Source organism: Pan troglodytes, chromosome 12 (assembly GCF_028858775.2).
Source record: "Pan troglodytes isolate AG18354 chromosome 12, NHGRI_mPanTro3-v2.0_pri, whole genome shotgun sequence".
Taxonomy (NCBI): Eukaryota; Metazoa; Chordata; class Mammalia; order Primates; family Hominidae; genus Pan; species Pan troglodytes.
In genome coordinates, this window is record NC_072410.2 from 51240790 (window position 1) to 51268306 (window position 27517).

The following is a 27517-nucleotide window of genomic DNA, read 5'->3' on the forward strand; positions in this document are numbered from 1 at the left end:
AGACAGGCTCAGTGAATACTGCTCTAAACCAGAACATTCTGCCAGTGAGCCCTGTGTGGGAAACGGATGGACTTTCCTGGGAAGTGACATCTTCCATCAAGGGAGCAGCCCAGCCATCCCCAGCCTAAGACCCCTTGGGAGCAAAGTCCAGCACCGAGAGGGCAGCAGACTGAGAGTTCAGTGAACCAGGAGTCCATCCACAGCCATTCCACCAGAGGGTCTAGGGGATGAGCTCCTGGTCCAGGCCCCCATGGGAACAGCCACTGACTATGTGACTTCAGTGGTTCCTTTTCTCTAGGTCTCAGCATCCAGTCTCGTTCCATTCAGAGATCTGCCCAGACCGGCTACTTCCTGACTCACCCAGCCAGCCAGCAGCCCCGGCCTCACACACCCGCCACGGGGCAGTACAGCTGCCCTGTCTGAGAGAAGTCAGGGCCTGAATCCCCCAGGCCTCACAGGGCAGAAGTAGTTCCAATCCATGGTTCCTGGTACATCCTGGAAGGCGGGGCTAACCCACAGGAGAGGTCAGGAATTCTACCAGGAAGAGAGAACCCTACAGGGTATATTTAGCTCACTAAAAATAACAGGCAGAGAGGAGGGCTGGGAATTGTCTGATTGGACTTGGGGAGCACTGAGAAGGCCGGGGAGGGGCAGGAAGAACAACGGAGGAAAAGGAAGAGGGTCCTGGTGGGCAGGGGAGAGGGCTCTTTCCCTCCATCCCTCATGCCCTGTGACCCAGATGGTTCAGAGATTCTGAATCTGGAGAAGAGGGCTGGATGGTGAGGGAGGAGGGGAGGTCTGCCAGGGAGACTAGGTGGGCTATAGCCAAGGCTGACCAGGAAGCTGGGGACAGGAGGTGGCCAGACCGGCAGCACCAGACCAAGGGGCAGGCCAAGCTGCTGCGAGCCAAGGCTGACTTGAGCCCTGCAGGTGGGGTCAGGGCTCCCTCTGCCCTTCCCATCTCCCCTAGTCCAGTGCCCCTCCAGACACTGCAAACTCTGGTCAGGGAGGGCCAGGCCTGCTTCAAGGGAGCTGAAGTCAGATGCATGTCTGGGGTCAGAATGGCAAGGCCCAAAGAGGAAGCCACCTGGCAATGCCTTGGACCTTAACCTGGCAGAGGCTGATGGGCACTTACCCCTGTGGGCTGCTTCTTGGTGTCCAGCAGGGGGGCATTGAAGCTGGCGGACAGACTAGGGGTGGCGAGGACCTCTCGGAGTGGGACCTTGGCTTCCCCCAGGAACCTGAGAGGAGAGAGAAGTCAAATGTAGAAAACTAGCCTAAGGCACCCTGGCTCTTCTGCCAGACCCCTCACTGCCACCACTCAGATGAGGCTGATCTGCCTAGACCACACAGTCACCCAGCACCCCACGAGGGCTCTCCTGCACCCCCACACCCAGTCACCACCATGCACCATCCCTGGAAGGCCTGGCCCCTAGGGAAATACTTGGGCATAGGAAGGGGTAAGAGATACCTTTCCTTCTCCAAGGTCCACCTTGACCCCTTCCTGCCCCTCCCCAGAGGCCCAGCCACGCCTCCCCAGAGATGAAGGGTTGTCTTCCCATGAGCCCTTGACAGTCCACCAGGTCAGTATCTCATCACCCCCACACTGCCCCTGAGCCCCAGCAGATCATATGACCCATGTCTACACAGGCCGTCTGTATTGGAATCCCAGGGCTCCGCCGGCAGTGATTGATTGTACATGAAAAGCAAGGAAAGCTTCCTGTCTTCAGGGACAGGGAGAAAAGGATATTGGGGCAGGGGAAACCGGCCCCACTCCTGAGAGGCCCTGGGCGGTCCACACCACACGCACCAGAGGCTGCATTTCTGACTGACAGGAGGGGTGGGGCACATGTATGGGCTATTAGGAAAGAGTAGGTCAGCAGCGCGATGGTTGGCACATGCTCCCTTCAAAGAGAGCAGAGGAAGCTATGAAGTGGGCTCACCATATAGTCTGCCCCTCTGTAGAGGCAGCAGGAAACCATGGGCAGTGAGTGGCCTGTGACTGTAGGAACCTGCCGCCTGGTGTCTGTGTGTGACTTCTGCTTGCCTCCCTGAGAAATGGACTTACCCTGAACATTACTGTCAGGGCACAAGGCCATGTTAGGCTGGTGAACAGCCACAGGTGTACTTATTAACTGCTTTTTCCTGATGGATGAACAGCACACCTGTCATCTGGGCTCATCCCTTTTCTGGTCTCTGCAAATATTGATTGGAATATAGATTTTTATGACCCTATCAAATAAAGCTGCAACCTCGACCTAACTAGGTGATTTTTAAAACTGACTACTCACACTGAGATACTACTTCACATCCATTAGGATGGCTATTATAAACACACACACACACAGAGAGAGAGATGGAGAGAAAAATCACAAGTGTTGGCCAGGATATGGAGAAAGTGGAATGCTTGTGCATGGTGTGTAGGGATGTAAACGGTGCAGCCACTGTGGGAAACAGCATAGCAGTTACTCAAAAAATTAAACCAAGAATTAGCATATGATCAAGCAATTCCACTTCTAGTTATATACCCCCAAAAAAATTGAAATCAGGGACCTAGATATTTGCACATCTGTGTTCACAGCAGTATTATTCACAATAGCCAAGAGGTGTAAGCAAACCAAGTCTCCATCAACAGAGGCATAAACAAGATGTGGTCCATCCATACAATGGAATATTATTCAGTCTCAAAAAAGAAGATTCAGACACATGCTACAACATGGATGGACCTTGGAGACATTCCGCAAAGTGAAATCAGCCAGTCACAAAAAGACAAATATTGTATGAGGTAGCTAGAGTAGTCAAATTCATAGAAAGTAGAATGGTGGCTGCTACAAGCTGGGGGGAGGAGGAAGTGAGGATTTATTATTTATTATTAAACAGTTACAGAGTTTCAGTTTTAGAAGATGAGAACATTCTGGAGGTGGATGGTGGGAATGACTGCATGACATCGTGAATGCATGTAACGCCACTGAAATGTATGCTCACAAATGGTTAAAATGGTAGCGTTTATGTCGATTTATCATAATAAAACTTAAAATTAAAAACTAGCCACTTATTTAAGCTTCTCAACAATGAAATCCCTCTTTTTCCATCCTTCTTGAAAGCAACAGACTCTGCCGCCTTGCTCGTGCCCTTGCTAGCAAGGCAGTAAATGTAATATACGCTCAAGGTCCATTTTCTAACCCTTCCTGAAAGAAGGGGATAGAGGGGGAGAGATATTCACTAATATTCAATCCAGGGTTTGAAACCTCCTCACAGTGTTAGGAGACATATTTTCTAGAATGTGAACTGATTTGTGTTCCATTCCTTCACAGCATGGAGCAGGATTTTTACCATCACTTAATAAGCTGGGGATCCTGGAGTGTCTCCATCCTAGGGGCTAGTGCCAGAAGGTACCCGTCAGTATGTTGACTGAATTGTCCTCAGGACCCAGACAATGTCAAAAAGACCAGACAGTAGGTATAGAGGATGCATGAGTCCATGCGACATCAGAGATCAGAGTAACCCTGCCCATCACGAGAAAACTGGGGTGGCAGAGGGGAGTGACTTGTTCAAGCAGGAGAATGGCTGAGTCAGCCCCAGGACCCGGGTATCTAGGTTCCCTGTCAATCCCCTAGAGCACTGAGGCTTCTCTCCTTGGGGACTGGGAGGCAGGGCCCAAGGAGGCCTCATGGACCAGAGAGCTGTACATGGCAGCTGGAGCTCCAGCTTAGGAGCCCTCAGGACTGAGCAGAGCAGAGTTAGCAGCCAGGTCATAGGGTGCTGAGAAAAGCCAGACCTCCTCTGCCTCCCTTGCGGTTGTCCAGCCCTCCCAGCCCAGGGAGAATTCCCGGAAGTGGGTCAGGGAACAATGGCAGGAAATGCAGAAGGAAGTAGCACCCCCACCCCTGCCAGCCTGGGGTGCCTCTTGGATGCCCAAGAGACAGCAGCCAGGGTTGACTGCTTGTTATTTCCTCCCTGAAATGCTTTTTGGGGCCATGAAATGCACCCCCAAACCCTGCTATCGGCCTGGGGGCAAGTCCCTCCAAGAAGGATGGCTTCACCAGCCCCCACTCCTGTAGGAGGAAGGGCTGGAAATAGCAGAGCAGGCTGCCTCTCCCGCAGTATAAGGAGCAGGCTGTGGTAGTCAAGTTCACAAGAGTCAGAAATTCAGAGCCTCCCAGGAAGCATTGCTCAGGGAGGAGAGGTGGGGGGCGCAGAAGAGGGACCCCTGGGAGGCTAGAGGGGTCTGAGGTTGGTCACAGAAAACCCAGAAGGCCACTCATCATTCATCCATTCATTTCACAGGGATGGAGGAGATGTGGCTTTATCCAGGGGCCTCTAGGTCTGGGGCCCTTGAGGAGACCCGCCCCATCTGGAGTCAGACTGAGGCACAGGCTCCAGGGCCAGGTGCCCTCTGCTCATCAGGGATGCTGCACTCTCAGTCGGCACCAACCAGGGGCCTGGCAAGTGGCAGACAGGATTCCAGAGGCTCAGATGAGGCAAGGAGGGGGCCAGGGGTCCTGCACAGGGCCAGCTATGAGTGTGTGCAGAGCAGAGCCTACATGGGTGGAAATGACACCCGTGGGTCCTGGCCACACCCCCTGCAGCCCACATGGAGGAAAACACCACAGGTGCTCCCAGCCTCCTCAGACCTCTTGGCTAGCTGTGCTCTGGAGCCATTGGAATGTGGGGGGTGGAGAAGTGTGGGGACCGAAAGAGCCGCTGCCATCCCAAAGAAAGAGAAGGCAGGAACTGGCATGGGCAAGGGAAGGAGAGGCCAAGGCAGCTTGCGGTCTGACAGGGCACATGCTTTTCCTCCGTAGAAAAAGAACTAGTTCCCAAACTCACCATCCAGGGGTGCTACTACTGCCATATGGCAGAAGGGAAGGAGGCATGGGTGGCCCCCAAACCTTAGCCTTAGGCAGCATGTGGGAGGGTGGGAATCATGGTGACCAAGTCATTTTATTTTAATAAAGCACAAAGAAATCAAAACAATTTTATTTTAAAACATTGGGTCTTATTACATCATTGTAAGAACAAAACAAAACACAGGAGGCAATTCACGTGTCCATCATAGACAACAGGTAAATACAGTACATTCATACAATGGAACACTAGACAGCTATAACAATAATGGGGAATTATTCACTTACGTGGAAAATCTTCAAGATACACTGTTAAGTGATAAAACAAGGTGCAAAAGAGCATGTATAATAAGCTACTTGCTGCATAAAAAAGAGGAAAGTTAGAATCTATATGGGCGATTAAGCAATAATATAAGATCTCTGGAATGATCCATAAGAAACTAAGAAGAGGGGTTACTTGTTAGGGAACAGCAAGAACTGGGCAGATCAGGGACAAAGAGGCCAGGGAGAATTTTCACTGCACTTTTAAATATAGTTTCTGTTTTTATAACTTCTTAAAGTTTTTACCAACGTAAAAAATTAAATTTAAAAACAAAACATAAAAACTCCTTAAAAATCTTAGAATTTATTCATTCAACAAATACTTATTTAGTATGTCCAACAAAATACAGTCTCTGACCTCATGGAACTTCCATGCTAATAATAGCAACTCTCTTATTAATGAAACCAGCTTTGCAAAAATTATAAAAATGAGAGAATGATGACAGTGAAAGAGATCTGACCCAACCGACTCCATCTTGCCTTTAATCTCCAAAATGCCCTTATTCATTCGTGGGCATAGGCCAGCTAACCATAGAAAATTTTAGTTTACAGTTTAACTTTGAAACAAAGATGAAAACAGCCCTTTCCAGAAACAACCCTCGTCCTTGCCTGGAGACCAGAGTAACTTTGTAAAACTCAGATTAGCCACAAGCTTAGGAATTATGACTCAGGAGTCATGCAGCCAGAGGCCACGGGATTCCTAGCCTCCCCAGCTGCTCCTGTGGATAACGTCACTATTGTAGAACCTAAGATTGGTGTTTGAGGTATTTTTCAGACACTGCATTCCTGCTGGCACTACCTAGACTGGTAAACTGGCTCATCTGGTCATGTGGTCCCCACCCAGGAATTGACTCATGGCTAGAGGACAGCCTCAACTTCCGGTGATTCCATCCCTGACCCAACAAATCAGCACTCCTATTCCCTAGCCCCCTGCCCACCTGTGGCAGGCCAGATCTCGCTAACAGCTGAACAGGCAGGTCTTCATAACAGCTGTTTCAGCACTGACTGAGTGGTGAAGTTAAACATTCAAAGCTGATAGAGCCAGCGCCATCACACAAAGGCTGGAATGTAACAAGAGCCCACCAAGAGTTTTGCCCAGGCCTTTCCGGGGACTTGAAGCATGACAAGATAACAAAGGAATTCTTAACAGGACCCATTTAGGATTAAACAAGTTTTTACTGGGGGTCTGAAGAAACTCCCCAGGCCTCAACAATCAAGTTTTATTGGGGGTCTAAAGGAGCTCCCCAAACCTCCATGATTTAGCAGGAGACAAGCGAAGGATAATCACCCCTGGCCCCTAGACCCACCTAGATTAAGTAAATTTACTGAGGCTCCAGAGGAAGGTCTTCAAAACTCAGACCTGAGTTTTAGTTATAGATTCAAAGAAGTTAGACACTTATGTCTTTAGAAGAATGCACGCTTACATGTAGAGATATAGCTTAGAAGGTATATAAGCTCTGGAAAACTTTGTAATTTCGAGTTGATCTGCTGATATTTTCCAGGCCTTCTGCCTGCACCTGATTACAGAAATAAACTCTCTTCTTTCCCAGTTCATCTTCATCTCATTATTGGGCCATGAGAATAAGCAGCCAGACCCTCAGTTTGGTCTGGGAACACACCTGTATTAGTCTGTTCTCACACTGCTAATAAAGATATACCTGAGACTGGGTAATTCAGAAAGGAAAGAGGTTTAATTGACTCACAGTTCAGCAGGGTTGGGGAGGCCTCATGAAACTTACAATCATGGGGGAAGGGGAAGCAAACATGTCCTTCTTTACATGGCAGCAGCAAGAAGTACAGAGTGAAGTGGGGGAACCACTTTATAAAACCTCAGATCACGAGAACCGGGTGAAGATAACTGTCCCCATGATTCAATTACCTACCACTGGGTCCCTCCCACAGCACATGGGGATTGTGAGAACTACAGCTCAAGATGAGATTTGGGTGGGGACACAGCCAAACCATATCACCACCAAACAGTCTTTAAAAAACTCTAGCCTCTGAATTTTCGAGGAGGCTGATTTGAGTAAGAATAACACTCCAGTCTCCCATTTAGCCAGCTCAGTATTAAACTCTTTTTCTGTTGCAATTCCCCTGTCTTGATAAATCAGCTCTATCTTGGCAGCCAGCACGATGAATCCGTAGGGCAGTTACATCAACTAGGTACATATTAGGACACTAGTCCTGTGGGGTAGGTACTGTTATTAGTTGAGTCCACCTCACAGACAAGGAAACTGGGACTTGGGAAGGTGTTTGACTTGCCTGATTTCACACAAATAACAAGGCTGACAGAGCCTGAGGCTTTGCTTTGAACTCTACAGTGAGCCTCCTGTGCCATCTTAGAGGCCCATGAGTGCATCATGAAAGAAACAGAAAGGTCATTGGTTTGTTTAATCCGTGGGAAGGGGAGCCCAGTCTATATATTTGACCTGGCCCATATTTTTTTAATCTTATGCCAAGCTATATTTTTTGTATTTTTGATGCTTTGACATCTGGAGCCTTGTTGACCTTGGAAGCACTCTCTTCCCACAATTCCTGGAGATGGTAAAGGACTCCTCACTTGCCAGCAGGCCTTTCATATGCAAACCAGCCACTCTGAGACCATACCTCACACCTCCTCCACAGCCTGTCACACTCAGGGCCCACATTCCCCTGTCCTAAGCACCATAGGGCCAGGTTCCAGCAACTCAGGACAGCCCCTACTGTCTATGTCTGTACATAGACAGCTATATGTCTACGTGTTAAGTGTGCCCAGAGCCCACAGAAATTATTCAAACTGGCCAGTCCCCAGGCCTGTTTACCCTGCCTCGCCCATTCCTTCCCTTGGAAACCACAATAAAGGCGCTTGTCCCTGTGTTCCCCTCGCTCTCTCTGCCTCCTGATTGACCCCTGCACTGATTCTGGCACTGACCCCAGCACTTCCCTGTGTGGCCCTGCACAGCGTGGCCTCCCACTCTGCTGCCCAGACTGGTCTTAAACTCCTGGGCTCAAGGGGTCCACCCACCTTGGCCTCCCAAAGTGCTGGGATTACAGGCATAAGCCACCATGCCCAGCCTTGAGTGGCCATTTTAAAAAGCTTTTAAAAGCTAATTAATTCTATTTTTCAGATGGGTTAAAGTATCATATGAAGAGGAGGCTGGGAGGTCTAATAGTCTACACTATGCAGGGATGGCATTTGGAGTTTTCAGGAGGTGGCCTTGAAGGCAGGGCCCTAAAGAGGGAGGGGAGGTGGAAGAGAAGGGTGCACTGAGGGTGCAGCTCTGCATCACGGTAGCTGGCAGAGACCCAGAGAAACAAGTGGGTCAGAGAGAGGCAACCCTGTGGTGGGATGCCTGAGGACCCAGAAGAGAGCCACCAATGAGAGTGGTCTCCATGCCTCCACACCCACAGTGAACCCTTCTCTTCCACCTCTCCTCCCTCTTTTAGGGCCCTGCCTCCACGCCTGCAGAGGGTAGCAGAGCCCCTGCCCCAGTGACTCCGGGCCTTCCCCTATGTCAGTGGCGGTTTAAGCTGAAGAATGTGGGTGTGCAGGAACCATGGCTGGGGCAGCCTAGAGGACCACGGCCCCTGGTGCTGAGAGCCATGTTAGCTGCAGGAAGATGGGAGGAGTGGGTACGGCTCAGACTGAAAAAGAAGTGGACAGGAGACAAGCTACCTTCTCCCAAATGCCCCAAAGGAAAGTGATCCAGAAAGGCTGGCAGGCCACATAGCTCCTGTTCTATTGGGTTCATGGAACAGCCCAGGTGGTTGACCCTAGGATGTCACACTCACCAACCCAGTGTTTTCAAACTGTACCTTTCAACCTACAGCAACACTTTGAAAATGTTCTTTCTCTCAACTATCTTCCAAAAGTATTAATCATTCAGTGATTTAACAATAAGAGCCCTCAAGTCATCCTACCATGCCAGAAACCTAGCCCTGCAATCTGACCAGCTGCGTGGCTGGGCACACATGACATAAACTTTCTGAGACTGTTTCCTCATCTGTAAAAGTCATTCATTCATTCATTCAACAAATATGTAGTGAGCACCACTCATGGGTCAGGTACGGTTGTAGGTACTGGGGATACTGATGAGAATAAAATGGACAACCCACCCTGCACTGTTGGAGCTTGGAGGAAATAATGCATACTTCAGAGAGTTCTGGTAAAATTTCAGTTAATGCACCTATCGCCCCCGACATGTGCCTGGAACCTAGATAGAACTTGGTAGGTGTCAGTTCCCTTCTTCCCCTCCCCACTCACCATGTTCCTGTGCTTCTCTGCACATTCCCATCCCACCCAGTGACTGTCAGCACCACATTAGACCATGACTTGAAGTGCTGCCATATGCAAGAGGGTTAGATTTCTTTTTGATCATTCCTGAGGGTAGAGAAATAAGATCCTCAAAATGTCAGGGAGAAAAACTGTAGCCAATAGAAGGAAGGACTTTCTAATGAATAATCCAGCCCCAGAATGGGTGTCTGTCTCACTCCAACACTGTCTATCAAGGATGGAAGAGATGAGACACCCAACCTAATGACCCAGAGGTCTTTCAACTCTGAGAGAATGGCCCTGAGCCAAGGGGTGAGACTCAAGGCATGAGTCACCAAGGCACAGTGCTAGGCACAGGTAGGGATCAATGCGTGTTGGCCCTGGGGTTATGCCAGCACCACTGTGACCACAAGAGCCTCACACAGCCTAGCCTGGTACATGTGGAAGGAGTGCTGGAGATGAAAATCAGCTCATACCCATCATGGTAAGGATTGGATCAGGCAAGGATCATCCATGGATGCTAAGTTTAGGGGGACATCTTGAGAAGCAGGATATTTGCACCATCTTCAAGTACATCTTAACAAACTTCAAGGGGGAGAAAAGAACTTTAAATATGCAATGGAAAAATCAGACAACACCTTGACCAGGTGATTGAAATTAACGTTCCCCAGTAAGGAACATCACGTGCCTCCAGATCCAGAGATAGACACAGCATCACTTAGACAGTGTTCTGGCCAGGGATGAGTAACCTAATCCAAGCTTGAATCTAAGCATGAGAAAACATCAAACAAACTGCCACGAAAGTTGTCAGAATAAAAATGGAGTCGCTAATGTTAAGAAAACCCTAACAAAAAGAGCTAAGGAAGGCCATGAAGAGAGGGTTCTCATGCTTGTATGCCTGATAACAAAAACCCTCACAAAAGACTGCAAAAACACAGTCTTGCACAAAGGCTATAACAGCCTTACTCAAAAAACACTTCTGCAAGAACATCTACCCACTAATTACCAGTCCAACCTTGGACCAGAATCACCCTTGTAATTGATTTTTATAGCCAAGGATAATATTTCAAAATAATTATGTAATCCTCATTATTTTCCTCTAAGAAACCTTTGTGTTTCTTTCTTTTTTTTTTTTTTTTTTTTTTTTTTTTTGAGACAGAGTATCACTCTATCACCCAGGCTGTAGTGCAGTGGCACGATCTCAGCTCTCTAAAACCTCCACCTCCCGGGTTCAAGCAATTCTCCTGCCTCGGCCTCCCAGGTAGCTGGGACTACAGGCGCATGCCATCACGCCCGGCTAATTTTTGTATTTTGAGTAGTGACGGGGTTTCACCATGTTGGCCAGGCTGGTCTTGAACTCCTGACCTCAAATGATCCACCCACCTTGGCCTCCCAAAGTGCTGGTATTACAGGCGTGAGCCAGCGCACCCAGCTGAAAACCTTTGTGTTTCTTTACCTCCTTAAATACTCACATGGTTTACTATGGCATGCATATTCCCATGGCTGGCTCTATTCCCTCATAAATATCTTTTTTCTCTGTTCGTTATTTAGGTTGACATCCCAAATGAGGAACATTCTATTAGAAAAAAGGGATAGTATATTATTCAAAACTGTAAATTGTCATGAAAGACAAAGACTATGGAAACGTTCCAGATTAAAGGAGGCTATGGAAACATGACTAAATTCAATATGGACCACAGGCTGAATCCCGCACTGGGGGAGAGGGAAAGGGAAATTGCTATGAAATGAAAAACATTATTTCATCCATTAACATGACTGGAATACAAACAATATATTAGATAAAAGTATGGTATCAGCCAGGTGCTGTAGCTCCCTCCTGTAATCCCACCACTTTAGGAGGCTGAGGCAGGAGGATCCCTTGATCCTAGGAGTTCAAGATCAGCCTGGACAACATAGTGAGACCCTGTCTCTACAAAAAATATATATATATTAAATTAGCCAGACGAGGTGGCTTGTGCCTGTGCTCCCAGCTACTCGGAAGGCTGAGGTAGGAGGATGGATTGAGCCCAGGAAGTCAAGGCTACAGTGAGCCTTGTTCAAAGCACTGCACTCCAGCCTGGACAACAGAGTGAGGCCCTGTCTCAAAAACAAACAAACAAACAAAAAAGTATGGCATCGTGTTAAATTTACTGAAGTTGATAACTGTGTCCCTACTCTTAAGAAATATACACTGAAATATTTAGGAGTCAAAGACCATGATGAATATGACTTACCTTCAAACAGGAGTAAGAGAAAGAGGGAGAAACAAGAAGGGAGAGAAGAGAGAAAGAAAAGGGAGGGGGGGGGAGGAAGGGAGATAATAATAATAAGTATAATAAAACATATATACTAAAACTAATGGAGTAAAATGTGAATAAGTATATCTGAGTAAAGAATATATGGATGTTCTTGTACTATTTTTACAACTTTAAATTTGAATTAAAAAAAATGTTCCAGAAGGGTTACCATGTATCCATTTCTCATTCTTGCTTTGAAATGAAGAAAAGCGCATGCCAATTAAAACTATATATGTATTGCGAGTAACTCATCACTGACTCACTGTATCTCCCCCTGGTTAGCGTCAATGAGCCAGGTGACAGGAAAGTGAGAGAGCCCTGTCCTGGAAGGAGACATATGCCATACAGGGGAGGAAACACCTGTCCTCTGAGCCCCTCCAGCTCTCCGCTATGCGTGCCAGGCAGTGAGGGGCAGGAAACAGGGAACAGCAGGACATTCCACAGCCCCTGAGTCCCCTGGCCTCTGGCAGCCTTCCTGCCAGTATCTGATTCCCCAGGGCCTGCCCAAGGGTAACTCTAAATAGTTTTCCACTTCAGTCTAGAGAAAGACAAAAGAAAAATGATTCTGAAAGCCAGGGATGTCCTGGATAGAATCCAGGGCAAAATATAGTCATAAAAATCCTTGAAAATAAGGATATGGTCAATGCTTTCGGGACTGCTGAAAACAATGAGGCAGTGAAGGGTAAATAATCCTGCCCAAAACAGCCTCCCAAGCATGCCAGAAGCGGGGGCTGGCAAACCAGCTTGCCAAAACCAGAGGCCAAGCCTATGCCTTTTCCCAACTTCTAACATAGCAAACCGCCACTCTGCCTTTATAAAGGTCTGTGTGCTATGTATGTTCATTGCAGCACTATTCACAATAGTAAAGACATAGAATCAACCTAAATGCCCATCGATGATAGACTGGATAAAGAAAACGTGATACATATACTCCCTGGAATACTATGCAGCCATGAAAAAGAATGAGATCATGTCCTTTGCAGGAACATGGATGGAGCTGGAGGCCATAATCCTTAGCAAACTAACCCAGGAACAGACAACCAAATCCCAAATGTTCTCACTTATAAGTGGGAGCTAAATGATGAGAACACATGGGCACATAGAGGAGGACACACACTGGGACCTTTCAGAGGGTGGAGGGTGGGAGGAGGGAGAAGATCAGGAAAAATAACCAATGGGTCCTAGGCTTAATGCCTGGGTGAGGAAATAATCTGTACAACAAACTCCCATGACACAAGTTTACCTATGTAAGAAACCTGCACCTGTACCCTGAACTTAAAAATTTAAAACAAACAAATAAAGGTCTGTGTGCACACGTGCACCTCTGGGTAAATGCCTGTTGCCATGTGAGTGCAACTGACAGGTGAGAAGCAGAGAGAAAAAAGTTTTATACAGATAGAACAGAGTGAGGGTTAGTATTCCTAATAATATTCCAAATATATGTAATTATTATGAATTAAAAGGAAAAGACGAGCAACCCAAAATACAATGATTGGCAATCACAAAAGAAGAAACAGAAATGGGCAATCAGCACACAAAAGATGCTCAACTTTACAAATGGCCAAGGAAACACAAATTACAACTTTTTTTGGTCCGTTCTACTAGCAAAAATAAATTAGGCACTTTATTGCATTGTTGGTGGACATTAATTGGGACAACATTTTTGAAAAGTAATTTGGCAGAATCTACAAAAAATGTTATTTTCTTATACCCTTTGATCTAGTAATCCCACTTCTAATGACCTATCCTAAAGAAAAAAATAGCATAAGAACATAAAAATATTTGGATAAAGATGTTTACTGGATAATCATTCGAGAGCAAGACATTGGAAAGAAACTAAATATCAGTCAATGAGAGTACAGTGGGGTAAATTACGGTGCACACATACCGCGGAATACCACATAACCATTTAAAAATGTGATGAACTGACCTGGGAAAGAGTCAATGATGAAGTGATAAAAGCAAAGTGCAGACCAATACATATAGCATAATTCCATTTTTGTATAAGTAAATGAGTATGCATGTGTATAAACAGATGTCTGTAGATAACTTAGGAAAAGTCCAGAAAGATATGCACCAGGCCGGGCGCAGTGGCTCACGCCTGTAATCCCAACACTTTGGAAGGCCGAGGCAGGCGGATCACCTGAGGTCAGGAGTCCAAGACCAGCCTGGCCAACATGGTGACTACAAATACAAAAATCAGCTGGGCGTGGTGGCAGGCACCTGTAATCCCAGCTACTCCGGAAGCTGAGGCAGGAGAATCACTTGAACCCGGGAGGCAGAGGTTGCAGTGAGCTGAGATCGTGCCATTGCACTCCAGCCTGGGCAACGAGAGCGAAACTCTGTCTCAAAAAAGAAAGAAAGATACGCACCAAATCGTTAACAATGGGCACCTCTGGAGAAAAGAGAAGAAATTCATGGGTAGAAGATGGGAGAACTTGTACTTTTTCCTTTAAAACTTTTTGAGAATGAAATGCACTTTTATACTTATAAAAATTACTTAGGTTTTTTTATACTTCCGTGAAATTTTTTGGTTGTTTTAAATTAAAAAAAATGCATGTGCACATATTATGCAATGCTAGTGCACACTCAGGTACAGCCAGGTGTCCATACGGGCCATGCACATAGTGTTCACATGTTTGTGTGGTTTACGTAAGTGCATCTATATGGATCCTGCTCCCAACAGCCCCCATATATTGCACCTTCAGTATTCCAAGCACTGAGCAGGCATTTGACACACATGCAATATATTATTTAAATTTCACAGCAACCTTGCAACATAGGGACTGCTTTTGCCATTGTCCTGATGAGGAAACGGTTTCAGAGAGGTCCAGGTTTCAGAGAGGTCCAGGTTACAGACAGTGCCAGGATAGAACTCTGCTGACAGTGGGGTCCCTGAGCAAAGCCCCTGACCCTCATTCTCATTCCACCACCCCTGCCCTGCAAGCTCTGATGGACAGCCTGAGAATTAGAATACCTGCCCCTCCCAGTACAGAGCCCCTCAATCCCACCAGCACACTCCAGGTGTGGGAGACAGGCCTCAATTGGCCAGGCCCCCTCCCCAGGCGCCTCTGTCATCTCCCATGCATGGCTACCCTGAAGAACTAAGAGCATGTTCAGCCCCTTCCTGGAAACCTCCACATTCCCTCAACAAATGAAACTCATTGTCATAGGAGGCATCAGGCCACCCTTGCCTCCGCCCCGATGGCACCAAGGCCAGGCTCAGAGATGGCCCTATGTCAGGAAGAAGATACACCATTCCTAAAATATCTCCTCATAATCTACTGCAGTGGCTGGACACCTACCATTAACACTTCTCTCTTTTCTAAGCAGAGTCTGAGCTATAAAGCAGCATCCCCCCAATTCCTAAAATAGAGTGAAACATGAAGCCATAGGCTGCCACCTATGCATTCATATGATTTGGTGCTTTTTCAACCCACAGCTGGCTAAGAGCAGCCTTTGCTGGGAGAGGGCTGGGTCAGTGGGACTTTGAGTGGTGGGGGCAGCAGAAGGAAGCACGGGGGGACAAGAGCAAGGCAGCAGTGCAGAACTAACATTTAGGGAGCCCCCCGTTGTGGCAGGTCCCTTGATTTGACACTCCCTAAGAATGGAAGAAAGCAAGGTTCAGGGAGTGTAGTGATCTGCCCAAGGCCACAGAGTGTTGCAGCTAGACCCTGGTTCTTCTCAAAGTCCACGCTTATTCCCCTGGGCCAGATCATCCAGCTCAATGTGGGGGTGGGAGGAGGAGCAGCTGAAGGAGGAAGGAGGAGAAGGAGCACTGGGGCTCAGGAAAGTTCTCGGGTTGTCTCCTGGGTCCCCTCCAGTTGCAGGCACCATGACTGATGCTCAGACCATGGGGAAGGGTGAAGGCAGAAAGGCATCTGAGTGCAGGTGAGAGGCCCCTCAGTGCCCACTTTACAGAGTCACCAGGTCGCTAAAAGATACAGAGTAGATCACACTATTCCAAAGAAAATGCCACTGTGAACACCTAAGAGAGCGTCTTTAAAGGCAATCCTGACTAGACCTCCTCCTATACCACTTGATTAAAGCAGAGAGGCTGGGGGCACGGTCAGGCTGGAGGGTAGAGTGACCAGGAAAAACACAGGGAGCCCACTCAAGTCTGTATCTCAGAGAAACGATGATTAATGCCTTAATATAAGGTGTCGCCTGTGGTATTTGAGACCTCCTCATTTAACAGGTTGTTCTGTATGCTTCCTTGTTGCATCTGGGCCCCCTGTCTTGGGGCCCGGTTAGGCCTGGGGTTAGTGAATCACTGCAGTCAAGGTGAGCATCATTTTGACCATGGTGCTTTGCCAGGTGGATGTTTTGACCCCATGGAGATTTTTGCTTCCATGTTTATATTTACCAAACATTTAAATATAAAAAACACCTACAGTAATTAATTTCCACTGAGAAGGCATTTTTCCAGAACAAATTAAATGAAGCCAGTTTAATGTGTTGATATGTTTTGCATACAGAGCAATTAAATTGTTTTCTTTTTCTCTTTTACCATCTTTATTTTCATTTTACCAAAATTCTTTTCATTGGGGACAATTAATCCCTGCTTAAATTTCCCAACACAGATTTGGCTCACAGATTTTTAATTTTTTTTTTTTTTTTGGTTGACATTAAGTTTTATCAAATATTGCTCCTTGCCATTTTGAGTTTTCTTTTGTGGAATTATTTCCACTAAGTCCAACTTCCCAGGTCAGTGTTTGCAGTTACCAACAGGATTCTTCCATCTGTTTTTCAGTTCTGTAACAATTTTACCATGTGCAGTTTCAGCCATTATTACTTGATGGTGATTATTTTGCCAATAATCACATACATAAACAATTACAAGAATGACCATTTCTATTTATTTCTTAGCTAATCCATGGAAAAATTGAGAGCAATTCCTTTCAGAAGTGCCAGCATCAGACCAGGCACAGTGGCTCACACCTGTAATCCCAGCACTTTGGGAAGCCAAGGCAGGTGGATCACCTGAGGTCAGGAGTTCAAGAACAGCCTGACCAACAGGGTGAAACCCTGTCTCTACTAAAAATACAAAAACTAGCCAGGTGAGATGGCGGGCACCTGTAATCCCAGCTACTCGGGAGGCTGAGACAGGAGAATCGCTTGAACCTGTGAGGCAGAGGTTGCAGTGAGCCGAGATCATGCCACTGCATTCCTTCCTGGGCGACAGAGCGAGACTCTGCCTAAACAACAACAATGAAAAAATGCCAGCATCTCTCTAACACAGTGAGTTCTCTACCCTGCGGGCACACTGCCCCCCTGCCATCCTGGGTGGTTTCCAAAAGTGCTGACTCCTGCAGCCCACTCCAGAGGTTCTTGTTTAATCAGCTTAGTGCGGAGCTCAGACCCTTATTTTTTTTTTAAGCTCCCAGGTCATTTCTAGATGCAGCCAGGATGGAAACACTGTTCCAAAAATCTAAAGCTGCTCTGTCCAACACAGTAGCCACTAGCCACATGGAATTAATTAAATCTAAGTCATTAAAATTAAATACAATTTAAGATTCAATTTCTCAGGCACACTAGTCAACACAAAGACAACATTTCCATCATCTCAGAAAGTTCTAGTGGGCAGCGCTGGTCTAGAGTCCAGATCAGTGGCTCTCAGCCCAGGCTGCGCAACGAAAACACCAGCACCTGGAGAGTAGGTGATGCTGCACAGACCCTGCCCCAAACCAACGAACTCAGAACCTCAGCCAAGGCCCAGGCATGAGTGGGTGTAAAAGCTGCCCAGGTGATTCTATTGTGTGGCCTGAATTGGGAACCTCTGGGCTGAACATCCCAGGGGTCAAAACACCTGGTCAGGGACCTGGATCATCTCCCCTTCAGCTTCTCTCTGAGAAGCCCCGAGTAAACAGGAAATTGTCCAGTGCAGCCTGGAACAGGATCCCAGGACCACCCGCTAGGTTTGCCTGAGTGTCTTCCACCCTAAGGAGTGGAGCTTCCTTTTATGCGCATTGGAAACCTGATTTTAGCCAGATAAAGTCGATCCATCCCTGAAGTTGGCTCAGGGATCCTCGGGCTTAGGGCTGCCCCTCTCATGGGTTAATGGCATGCTGAGCAGCCCAGAGACAGTTCCCAGATGGAGATTTCCTTCCTGAGGCATGAAAGGATTCCCCAGATCCCACTCTGGGCCAGCAGACCACTCTGGTTTAACAAGATCACCCTAAATTGCCAGTGATCATCAGGGAAAACCCAGAAATGCCAAATGCCCCAGGAGCCATAGGAAAGAGAGGACAGTGGCGGTGAGGATGGTGAGGATCGAGGAGGGGCAAGAGAAGGAGGAGAGAAAGAATAAAAGGAGGGGCACAGGAAGGAAAAGAAGCAAAGCAGGAGACACAGAGACAGAGTGACAGGCTGTAAAGAATGAGGGAGGCTTGAGGGGAAATCTAGAAGCAGAGAGAGCCAGAGGGTGGAGGTGGGGAAGAGGGAGGGGAGGCAAGGTGGAGGGGGACTGAGAGGGTTAACAGATGCAGAGGGCTGTGATCCCCTCACTTGGAAGAGGATGAGGTTGGACAGCGGGGGAGCTCACAGAAGACACGCGCAGGATTCCCACAAACAAAACGGGTGGCTGCATGATGACTCCGGGGACCCTCACTGGAACCCACCAACTGGAGAGGCCTGAGGACAGTTGCAAGGCACAGCCACCTAACCCTTGAGTCCCTGTTTGCTTCCTGACCCAACAGGCAGGACTGGAGGGCAGTGAGGAGGTCTTCAATTTAAAATGCTCATTGAAGGGCTGGGCACGGTGGCTCACACTTGTAATCCCAGCATTTTGGGAGGCCGAGATGGGAGAATCACTTGAACCCAGGAGGCGGAGGTTGCAGTGAGCCAAGATCGTACCACTGCACTGCAGCCTGGGCAACAGAGCAAGACTCCATCTCAAAAATAAATACAGAAAATGCTCATTGAACTGGATTCCCTGAAGGTTTTTCCTTTCCTTTCAAAATTTAAAATGTCATGCGTTCATTCTTGTTGCTCCCTGGTATGGTTTTCTTTTTACACTTTTGGAATTTGTATTGCTGCTTGTCTTTGGTTGTTTTCTCACATCCATGTGTAGGGTGGAAGTACTTTGCCATCTGGTCATGGGGTGGGGTGACAGAATTACCTTGCAGGTACCTGTGCTCCCTCCCCTGAGGCAGCGCACCTGCCTGAAAACAGCTGAGGAGGCCACACATCCCATGTTCTCCTGGCACAAAGCCAGTGATCTTGGCTCACTGCAACCTCTGCTTCCCGGGTTCAAGCGATTCTCCTGTCTCAGCCTCCTGAGTAGCTGGGATTACAGGTGCCCGCCACCACGCCCAGCTAATTTTTGTATTTTGAGTAGTGACGGGGTTTCACCATCTTGGCCAGGCTGGTCTCAAACTCCTGACCTCATGTGATCTGCTGCCCTCGGCCTCCCAAAGTGCTGGGATTACAGGTATGAGCCACAATGCCCAGCCATGGAGCCAAAATTCTATCATTTCTTCTCATGACAGTGTTGCTTTGGCATATTCTGAGAGTCCTCAAGTATTTATGAATGTACGTGCACATTTCAATCTAGTTTAATTAAGACAAGTTTTAATTGCTAGAAATCTGAAACTGAGAAAAATGTTTGGAAAAATCAAAAATTACATTTAAATGTTATAAGAAAGGTGTTTCTGGTAAACTGGTGAGGTTGGTGAATTGGCTGTCCTATAAACTGATCTCTGAGGACCTGATTTCTGGCACACAGCCTTGCAGTGAACTGCTCACATGGGGCACTGGTTTTTAGGGAGGTAGCTGCCCCCAGGAGCTAGAGAACACCCACAGGGGCCAATGGGAGGACCCCAAGGTTCGAAGCTTCCCGTTCCCCATATGACCTCTGCTCCACAGAGCCAGAACAGCCTGCGTGTGGCCCTCACTTACTGTTACCCTGAGGGCTAGCCTGGCCCTTGAATTGGTCAAAAATATGTTCACAGCTCTCATTTTGCCTTTGTGGTCTTAGAAATCTCCCTACAGAGAACTAATTTTTTAAAAATTGAACTTCCGGAGATAGAGTAGAATCCAGAGGCAGGGAAGGGTAGCAGGGAGAGGGGGATAAAGCAAGGTGGTTAATGGATACAAAAACACAGTTAGATGGAATGAATGAGTCTAGTATTCCCTAGCACAATAGGGTGACTACAGTCAACAATAATCTATTGTATATTTTAAAACAACTAAAAGAGTAGAATTGGAATGTTGCTAACACAAGAAATGATAAATGTCTGTGGTGATGGATACTCCAGTTACTCTGACTTGATTGTTATACATTATGCCTGTGTCAGAGCATCACGTGCACCCCATAGATATATACAACTATTATCTACCCATAATAATTTCAAAAATTTTTAAAGGAAATCTCTGGCCAGGCATGGTGGCTCATGCCTGTAATCTCAGCACTTTGAGAGGCTGAGCCAGGAGGATCACCTGAGGTCAGGAGTTCAAGACTGCTCTGGCCAACATGGAGGAACCCTGTCTCTACTAAAAATACAAAAATTAGCCAGGTGTGGTGGTGGGCACCTGTAATCCCAGCTAGTAGGGAGGCTGAGGCAGGAGAATCGCTTGAACCTGGGAGGTGGAGGTTGCAGTGAGCAGAGATCGCACCACTGCACTCCAGCCTGGGCCACAGAGCAAGACTTCGTCTCAAAAAAAAAAAAAAAAAAGGGGAAATCTCCCCACAGAGCCTGTAACAATGCTGGATAAGATAATGAAAATGAAACATGTGCTTCTGCTGCATGACCTGCAGTAACCAGACTGTCCTGCCTCTGCCCCTCTAAACTCTGTCAACGCCGGCATTGTCAGGGGAACTGAACTCTCCAGAAGAGACCAACACCATCCTGGGGCTTCCAGGAGCCTCCGAGAGGCACATGGGGCTCAGTGACTATGAGCATGTCCCAAAAACCTGCCTTCCAATCACAGCTCTGCCATCACTAGCCTTCAAGAAAGTTGCCCAATCTCTCAGAGCCTCAGTTTCCCCATCTGTAACGGTGACAGTTACAATAGTCGTGCCTAACTGATGGGAAAAGGTCTTGTATATAAGACAGCATGCGGCCAGACACTCAGCTGTGTGGCAGTTGTGTGACTTTGCTGCTATTCTCCTCAGCCTGGCATTGGAGACCCCCCTCTCAATTCTTCCCCACCACCCACTTCTCACAGGGCCGCACGTGTCGTGAGACTGAGTCCCACCTGTGAGGCCTAAGCCTGGCTGCCCGCCACATCCACACGCTGGAATACCCTCCCCTTCTGGCCTTTTCAAAGCCTACCCCTGCCTTCAAGTCAGTCTGAGTGACCCTCCTCCAGGAAGCCTTCGAGGACTGCCCACTGTCCAGGGCTGCTCCCTCCCTGATCTGCGGGTCCACCATTCATGCTTGTTAGCGGCTGCCTTGCCTTCCACAGTGTCTGCGTTGGAAGGTAGCTGAAATGATTCCAATCCCTGTCCCCCGTGCAGGTGGAGATGTCTGAGGTCAACAGCTGGAAGAGACGGGCCCAAGATGCCCTGGCCCACAGGCCTGGGCCCCACACCTTGCAGCCACACTTTTGGGGGCCCAGTGAAAGTGCCCCACCCTCCCCACACCATGCACCCATGGCCAGCACAGCCACAGAGAGAAGGTGGCAATTGGGTTTTTTTCTGAGTTTTTAACATTTCAAATTTTCCAGGTGTTTTGCAGCCGGAGACCCTGATTGCCCTTCCCTAGGTTCCTGAATTCTCATCCTCCCCAACCCCTTCTGCCCCACCCCAGGGCAACACAGCCAGGCTTTCAGGCCTCAGACACCACTGACCCAGTTCCCAAACAAAGGCTCCCCTGTGAGCAGGTCACAAAACAGCAAGCCCATCCCTGATGCTTGGGCCTAGACCTCCGTAAATGGCACTTGAAGCACGAACCCACTCCTGCTGGCATCTAACGCAGCTGCCTCCTCTCATGCCCAGCAGGGACAACCGGACTCCCACTCTGATGCTTAAGGCTCATCATGAGCAGTTTCATGTGCTGTGTCTCCCAGTCCACCCACAGCCCCAGTCCAAGACCCACCCATCTGCAGGTTGGGTTGAACTTGTCCACCCCACCACCTCCGTTTACAAGGCCCAGGGGCTCAATGGCAAGAGAAGGGATTCATCGCCTGCCTAGGGGGAGCCTGCTTTTGCCACCACAACTTTGATCCCGCCACCAAGAAACCCACCACTAGGTACATGAAAAACTCAGCAGAAACCCCAACACAGGGAAGCGCCCAGGCCGGGCTACTCATTTTTACTGTTCTGATTTCTAAACCACGAATCTTAACCTCTAGTCCTACCCCTTCCATGAAGCATTCCTGGAAAGCTCCCTGCTAGCTACAGTTTCACTTTGCCTGCCTGCCTGCCTCCTGCAGGGGGCCTCTGCCCTCACTGGCCTGGGCTGGGCCGGGAAAGAGAGCCCACCTCAGGGAGCCTCTGGGCTGGAGCAGCAGGCAGTGAGTCTTCCTGCTCCCTGGGGCACACACTGTCTGTGCAAATACGTGGACACCTGATTCCAGCCCATCTTCCCTCCCCTGTAGCCTGGAAGCTCAGCTGTACCCATGGCTGAGTTCCTGAAGCCACAGCCAGATTCTCCCAACATCTATCACTGGGCCAGTCCCATGGGAGGAGGTGGATAAATGCTAATTGAAACCCCAGCTCCCTGGGGCCTGGGATTCTGCAGTCTGTATACTCCACAATCCTACCTGCACCTTCAAGCCATGGAGCACCCCCCTCTGGCCATCTTACCTGTTCCTCCCCATCGTCTCATGGTCTTTGACCACCACATGAAGCTCAGAGCCCTGGTCCAGGGGGATGCCCTTGAGGTCCCATTCAAAGCCCTGGAAGAAAAAGAGAAAAGGCATCTTAACCTATGGCCCTCTAGGAGAAGAGACTGTGTCTGGTTCACCTTCATGCCACCAGGGCACTGAGTAGGCATTCATGAATGATTCTAGTGGATAGGCAGATGGATCAATGGATGGATGGAAGCATGAATGGATGGATGGATGGATGGATGGATGGATAGATGAAGACCACAGCTCCAGAAATTCAGAGGTGACAGTATGAGCTGAAGACAGCAGAAGAGAGGAGAGAGGGCTTTCACAGGCCCCTCTCCCAACTCAGTTTCAACCCATCCCCAGGAAGCCAAGCCAGGAGTGTGGCTGGGAAAAAGTCAGGTGACCCTGAAGCATCCTCAAGGACCAAGATTATTGGGCTCATCCAGACGCCAGGCCCTGGTAGGCAGCACGAGTTAGTGCCATGTTGGCTAGGCCCCCATGACCCTCCTCAGAGCAAAGGCTCCCCTGTGCATCCGACCCCATCCATGCAAGGCAGCAGGGCTTCCAAAGGACGACCCGGGAGCCATGTATGCAGGGAGCTGGTTGAGGGGACAGGGGCTAGCAGGAGCCAGAGGAAGACCGGCCTCATCAGGGAGGGCTGTGGGGAGAAGGTGAGCTTTGAGCAAGGAAAAAGGAACAGCCTGTGTGAGAGAAACAGGCAGGCAAGAGAGTCCCTGAGCACCCTTTACCTGGCTGGCCAGAGCTGGGGGGAAACAGAAACAAAAAACATCTAGCTCCCCTCCATTTACCTAGTAGGCCAGGCCACCAACCCTCCTCCCAGGTTCCTAGAGCAAGAAGGATTTCGTTGGCAGGCTGGACCACCAGCCCCTCCCCACCTCAAGGACACTGCTGAGAAGGCACCTCCTCCACAAGCCCCCTAACTTGTCCCTGCAGACACAACTGCAGCAGACAGAGAGAAAAGGAAGGAGAAAAACTCACATACCTCATTCCATACAGGGTTCACGCTGTTCTTGATGACTTTGGTTCTCTTCTTCACCCCTACAAGAGACACAAAATGGAGAATGGAGAGACACGTCCCGCCTTTCACCTTCCGCTGAGTTAGGCTCAGCTTCTGAGACCTGTGCTTCAGCTTGATCGCCAAGGGAAATCTTGCAAAATCAACAGATTCCCTGAGAACCCGCCAGTCTGCAATGAATCCCCAATGCCAATCACACAACTTCCCCCTCTCAGCTCTGGGACATCAGAAACATGCTTTCAAAAGAAAGTACCCAGGCTGACTCTCCTTAATGAGTTTGTTATTGTTATTTCTGACTTTTTAAATAATTTTTTAAATTATAAATTTTCTGATTGTAGTATTATTTTTTTTAGAGACAGCATCTCACTCTGTTGCCCAGGCTGGAGTGCGATGGTGAGATCACAGCTCACTGCAGCCTCAAACTCCTGGGATCAAGCTATCCTCTCACCTCAGGCTCTTGAGTAGCTGGGACCACAGGCACACACCACTAGATCAAGCTGGTGTGTATGTGTGTGTGTGTGTGTGTGTGTGTAGACGGGGGCCTCACTATATTGCCCAGACGGGTCTCGAACTCCTGGCCTCAAGCGATCCTCCCACCTTGGCCTCCCAAAGTGCTGGGATTACAAATGTGAGCCACCACATCCAGCCTTCTAATTCTAACAATGAACAATCTCCCTAGAAAGTATTTCATTCCTCTTTTGAACAACATCCATCTCCAGAAATTATATGATTCCATCTATAAGAAATGTCCAGAATAGGCAAATCCATAGAGACAGAAAGCAGATTAGTTGTTTCCAGGGGCTAAGAGAAGGGAAAGGGAAGATAGAAATGGGGACATGATTGATTAATGGGTATAGGGTTTCTTCTTGAGGTGACAAAAATGTTCTGGAATTAGATCATGATGATGGTTGCACAATATTGCAACCTAAAACCAATTAAATTATATATGTGGAAATTGTTCAAATGGTGAATTTTATGATATGTTAATTTTATTTCCATTTAAACAAAATCCACTGCACCCTCCAAGGCCTTGAAGGAGTCCATCTGAGGCAAGCTGTCCCAAGGAAGCTCTATGTGGCTGGGAGGGCTGGCTGAGGGAATGCAGAATGGCTCTGAGGTGGACAAGAAGAACTAACACTTTGATGGCTGAGAGCTGACCCACTGTGCCCCAGACGATGCACGGCAGAAGCCCTTCCTCTGGAGCAGTGGGCATGAAGGGGCAAGTGCCTGTCCCCAGTGAGGTGGGCAGGTGAGGCTTGAAAGAAAGGTGGCGAAGGAGACGCACAAGGAGACCCTCCTCCTAGGGTAGGTTCTACAGCAGTGGGCAGGAAGGTCATTTCCATGGAAGAGCCGTAGGCTGGGAGAAACAGGCAGGTGCTGCAGCCCCTGGTCCTTTACTGGGCTGGCAAGTGCATTTCTCTCTCTGGATGATCCACAAAACAAGGAGTTTGGACAGAGCTTTGGCCCTCTCTGCTTGGCGGCCCACCATGTGGACTGACAGGTCAGGGTGAGGGGTTCCCCCACTAAGCCCAGTAGGTCTGGAGACACATCTTCCATGAAGACACTGATCCACAGAAAAAGAGTGTTGAAGGTCCCAAAGAAGAAGAGAAGGCATTTAATGAAGCTTTGTTCTGCAGTGCCCTGGGCACTTCCAGTAAGCATCAGGAAAAGAAACGATGGGGCGCTCAACAGACAATTCAAAGGGTTCAGCCTGACACAGAACTTTTATTTGGGTCGGCTCTTAAAGATCACCTCATTCCACCCAACCTGTGCAAGACTCAGTGGAAAGCCTTTGGTCTCCACCTGGATGGCTCAGCTTTCAGAGAGTCCTGCCTGGACCACGAAAGTCCCTCGAGCCTCTGGCCACATCTCCCAGGAGCCCCAGTAGGCTTTAGAGCCAAGCACATCAGAGTCCATCCAGCCTGGAGAGGTGCAGCCTCCTGTGGGGTCGGCCCCGCCCTGCCAGGTTCAGAGCCTGGAGAAGAGCAGGAGGGAAGCAGAGAGGGATCAAGGAGGCAGGCAAGGGGTGAGGGAGGATTTGAAGAAGAGGAGAGAGAAAAAAAGAGAGAGATAGCACGTGAGAGGGAGCAAAAGACCATCTGAGGGAGGGAGGGAGGCAGAGAGGGGCTCAGGGAGATTCTAAGGGAATTATCTTGTAAATATTTGCTCATTGTAGTGAGTCCCGCAGAGATTCCGATAAACCTCCCTCCGGGGAGAGGGGGAGCTCCCAAACTCCCTCTCCCACTGTGAATCACTGATCATGGAAAAAATCATGAAATTTGAAATCACAGGCCACTATAAAACACTTATTTCCTGTGATTCTTTGGGGCAGCAGTTCAAACTTTTTGGTTACAGGATGTCACTCTTAAAAATTATTGAGGATGCCGGGGCCGGGCGCGGTGGCTCACACCTGTAATCCCAGCACTTTGGGAGGCTGAGGTGGGTGGATCACGAGACCAGGAGATTGAGACCATCCTGGCTAACACGGTGAAACCCCATCTCTACTAAAAATACAAAAAATTAGCCGGGCATGGTGGCGGGCACCTGTAGTCCCAGCTGCTCGGGAGGCTGAGGCAGGAGAATGGCGTGAACCCAGGAGGCGGGGCTTGCAGTGAGCCGAGATGGCACCACTGCACTCCAGCCTGGGCGACAGAGTGAGACTCTGCCTCAAAAAAAAAAAAAAAAATTATTGAGGATGCCAAAGAGCTTTTATTTAGGTGGCCTGCATCTATGAATTTTTACATTAGAAATTATAACTGAAGCATTTAAAAATAATTATTTAGTAATTTTAAAATCACAATAATAAGCCCAATAAATATTAACATAAGTGACACATCTATAGCAAAAAAAAAAAAAACTATAACTTCCCAAAAAAGGAAAAGTGACACTTTTAGATTTTTGCAAATCTCTTTAATGCTTGGCTGGATTCTCATATCTATTAATACCTCAGCATTCAAACTGCTGAGACTCCTCATTTTGATGATGTCTATGAAGAAAATCCAACCAGATATGTAGTTGGAAAGGGAGGCCTATTTTAATACACTTTCAGATAACTGTGAATATCCTTCTTTGATACTACATCAAAACTCAACAAGTAGTAGTTCTTAACTTCTTAACAGTAAGTTGCAATGTGAAATCTGAAACCAGATCAATGAACATTTCGTACTCTGCTACATTAAAATTCATTGTTCTATCTTGCACTTTGAATGAATCTTTCACCCACGTATGATTCTGTAACAGCTGCATTGGTCATTTGGAAAATTTTTGTTCAATCAGTTATGTAGATCTTCCCAGATGTTGACACATTTCACAATGCCCTACCAAAAAATTACAGTCATTCATTAATGTCACCATCAGCCTTCTGTAAGAAGGTAGGGAGATTGAGCAATCTGCCTGCTTTACAGCTTTCTGTCTTACAGCCTGTTTTTTTCAAGCTCTGTGTAGTAGGCGGTCATCTAGTGGGCTAAAACCAGCTCCTGACAGAGCCCAGCAACTTACAGATGAACCCCAATGAACTTTCCTCATGACCATGCTAAAGCCTGCACCCCAGGAGACCTGTAGCTTCATTACCATAACATGTGACCTATGTGCTGGCACCATGACTCACAGCATCTGTGCCACTGGGAACCCTCCTCTACATGCGATGATGCACCCTCTCCCCTCTCCATTGCCCCATAAAACCCTCCTGTCACTTTCCCTCAGGGAGACACTGCTTTGTCCCAGTGCTCCTGCTTGTGACAAGTAATAAAATTCCTATTGATCAAAACCTGCATTCTCATGGAACGTCGTTTGTTACTCACCATGTGAACAAATCCCAGAGTTCTGGGGGAGTAACACTTTCAGTACTGGGAAGCTGGAAGTTACTTCTCAAAGTTTTCTAAAACTCCAATTTCTGCTTGAAAAGCTCAAATTTTTTGATTGGCAGCAAGTGGTATTTCAAGCCATTTTCCTTGAAATGGCAGGCTCACTCTTTCATTTTTAAGAA

General features: G+C 48.0%; 1 protein-coding gene across 26 annotated transcripts in view; it reads right to left on the bottom strand.

Moving 5' to 3' along the window:
- Positions 1-27517, bottom strand: part of DYSF (dysferlin) — a 233977-nt gene that overhangs the window by 180642 nt on the left and 25818 nt on the right. For all 26 annotated transcript variants that reach the window (XM_016948754.4, XM_016948752.4, XM_016948753.4 and 23 more), the window contains exons 2-4: positions 23500-23555; positions 22468-22559; positions 1136-1241 (exon numbers count right to left, since the gene is read on the bottom strand). In XM_016948754.4, the coding sequence (XP_016804243.1) occupies positions 1136-1241; positions 22468-22559; positions 23500-23555 (254 nt within the window). The remainder of the gene's footprint in view (positions 1-1135; positions 1242-22467; positions 22560-23499; positions 23556-27517) is intronic.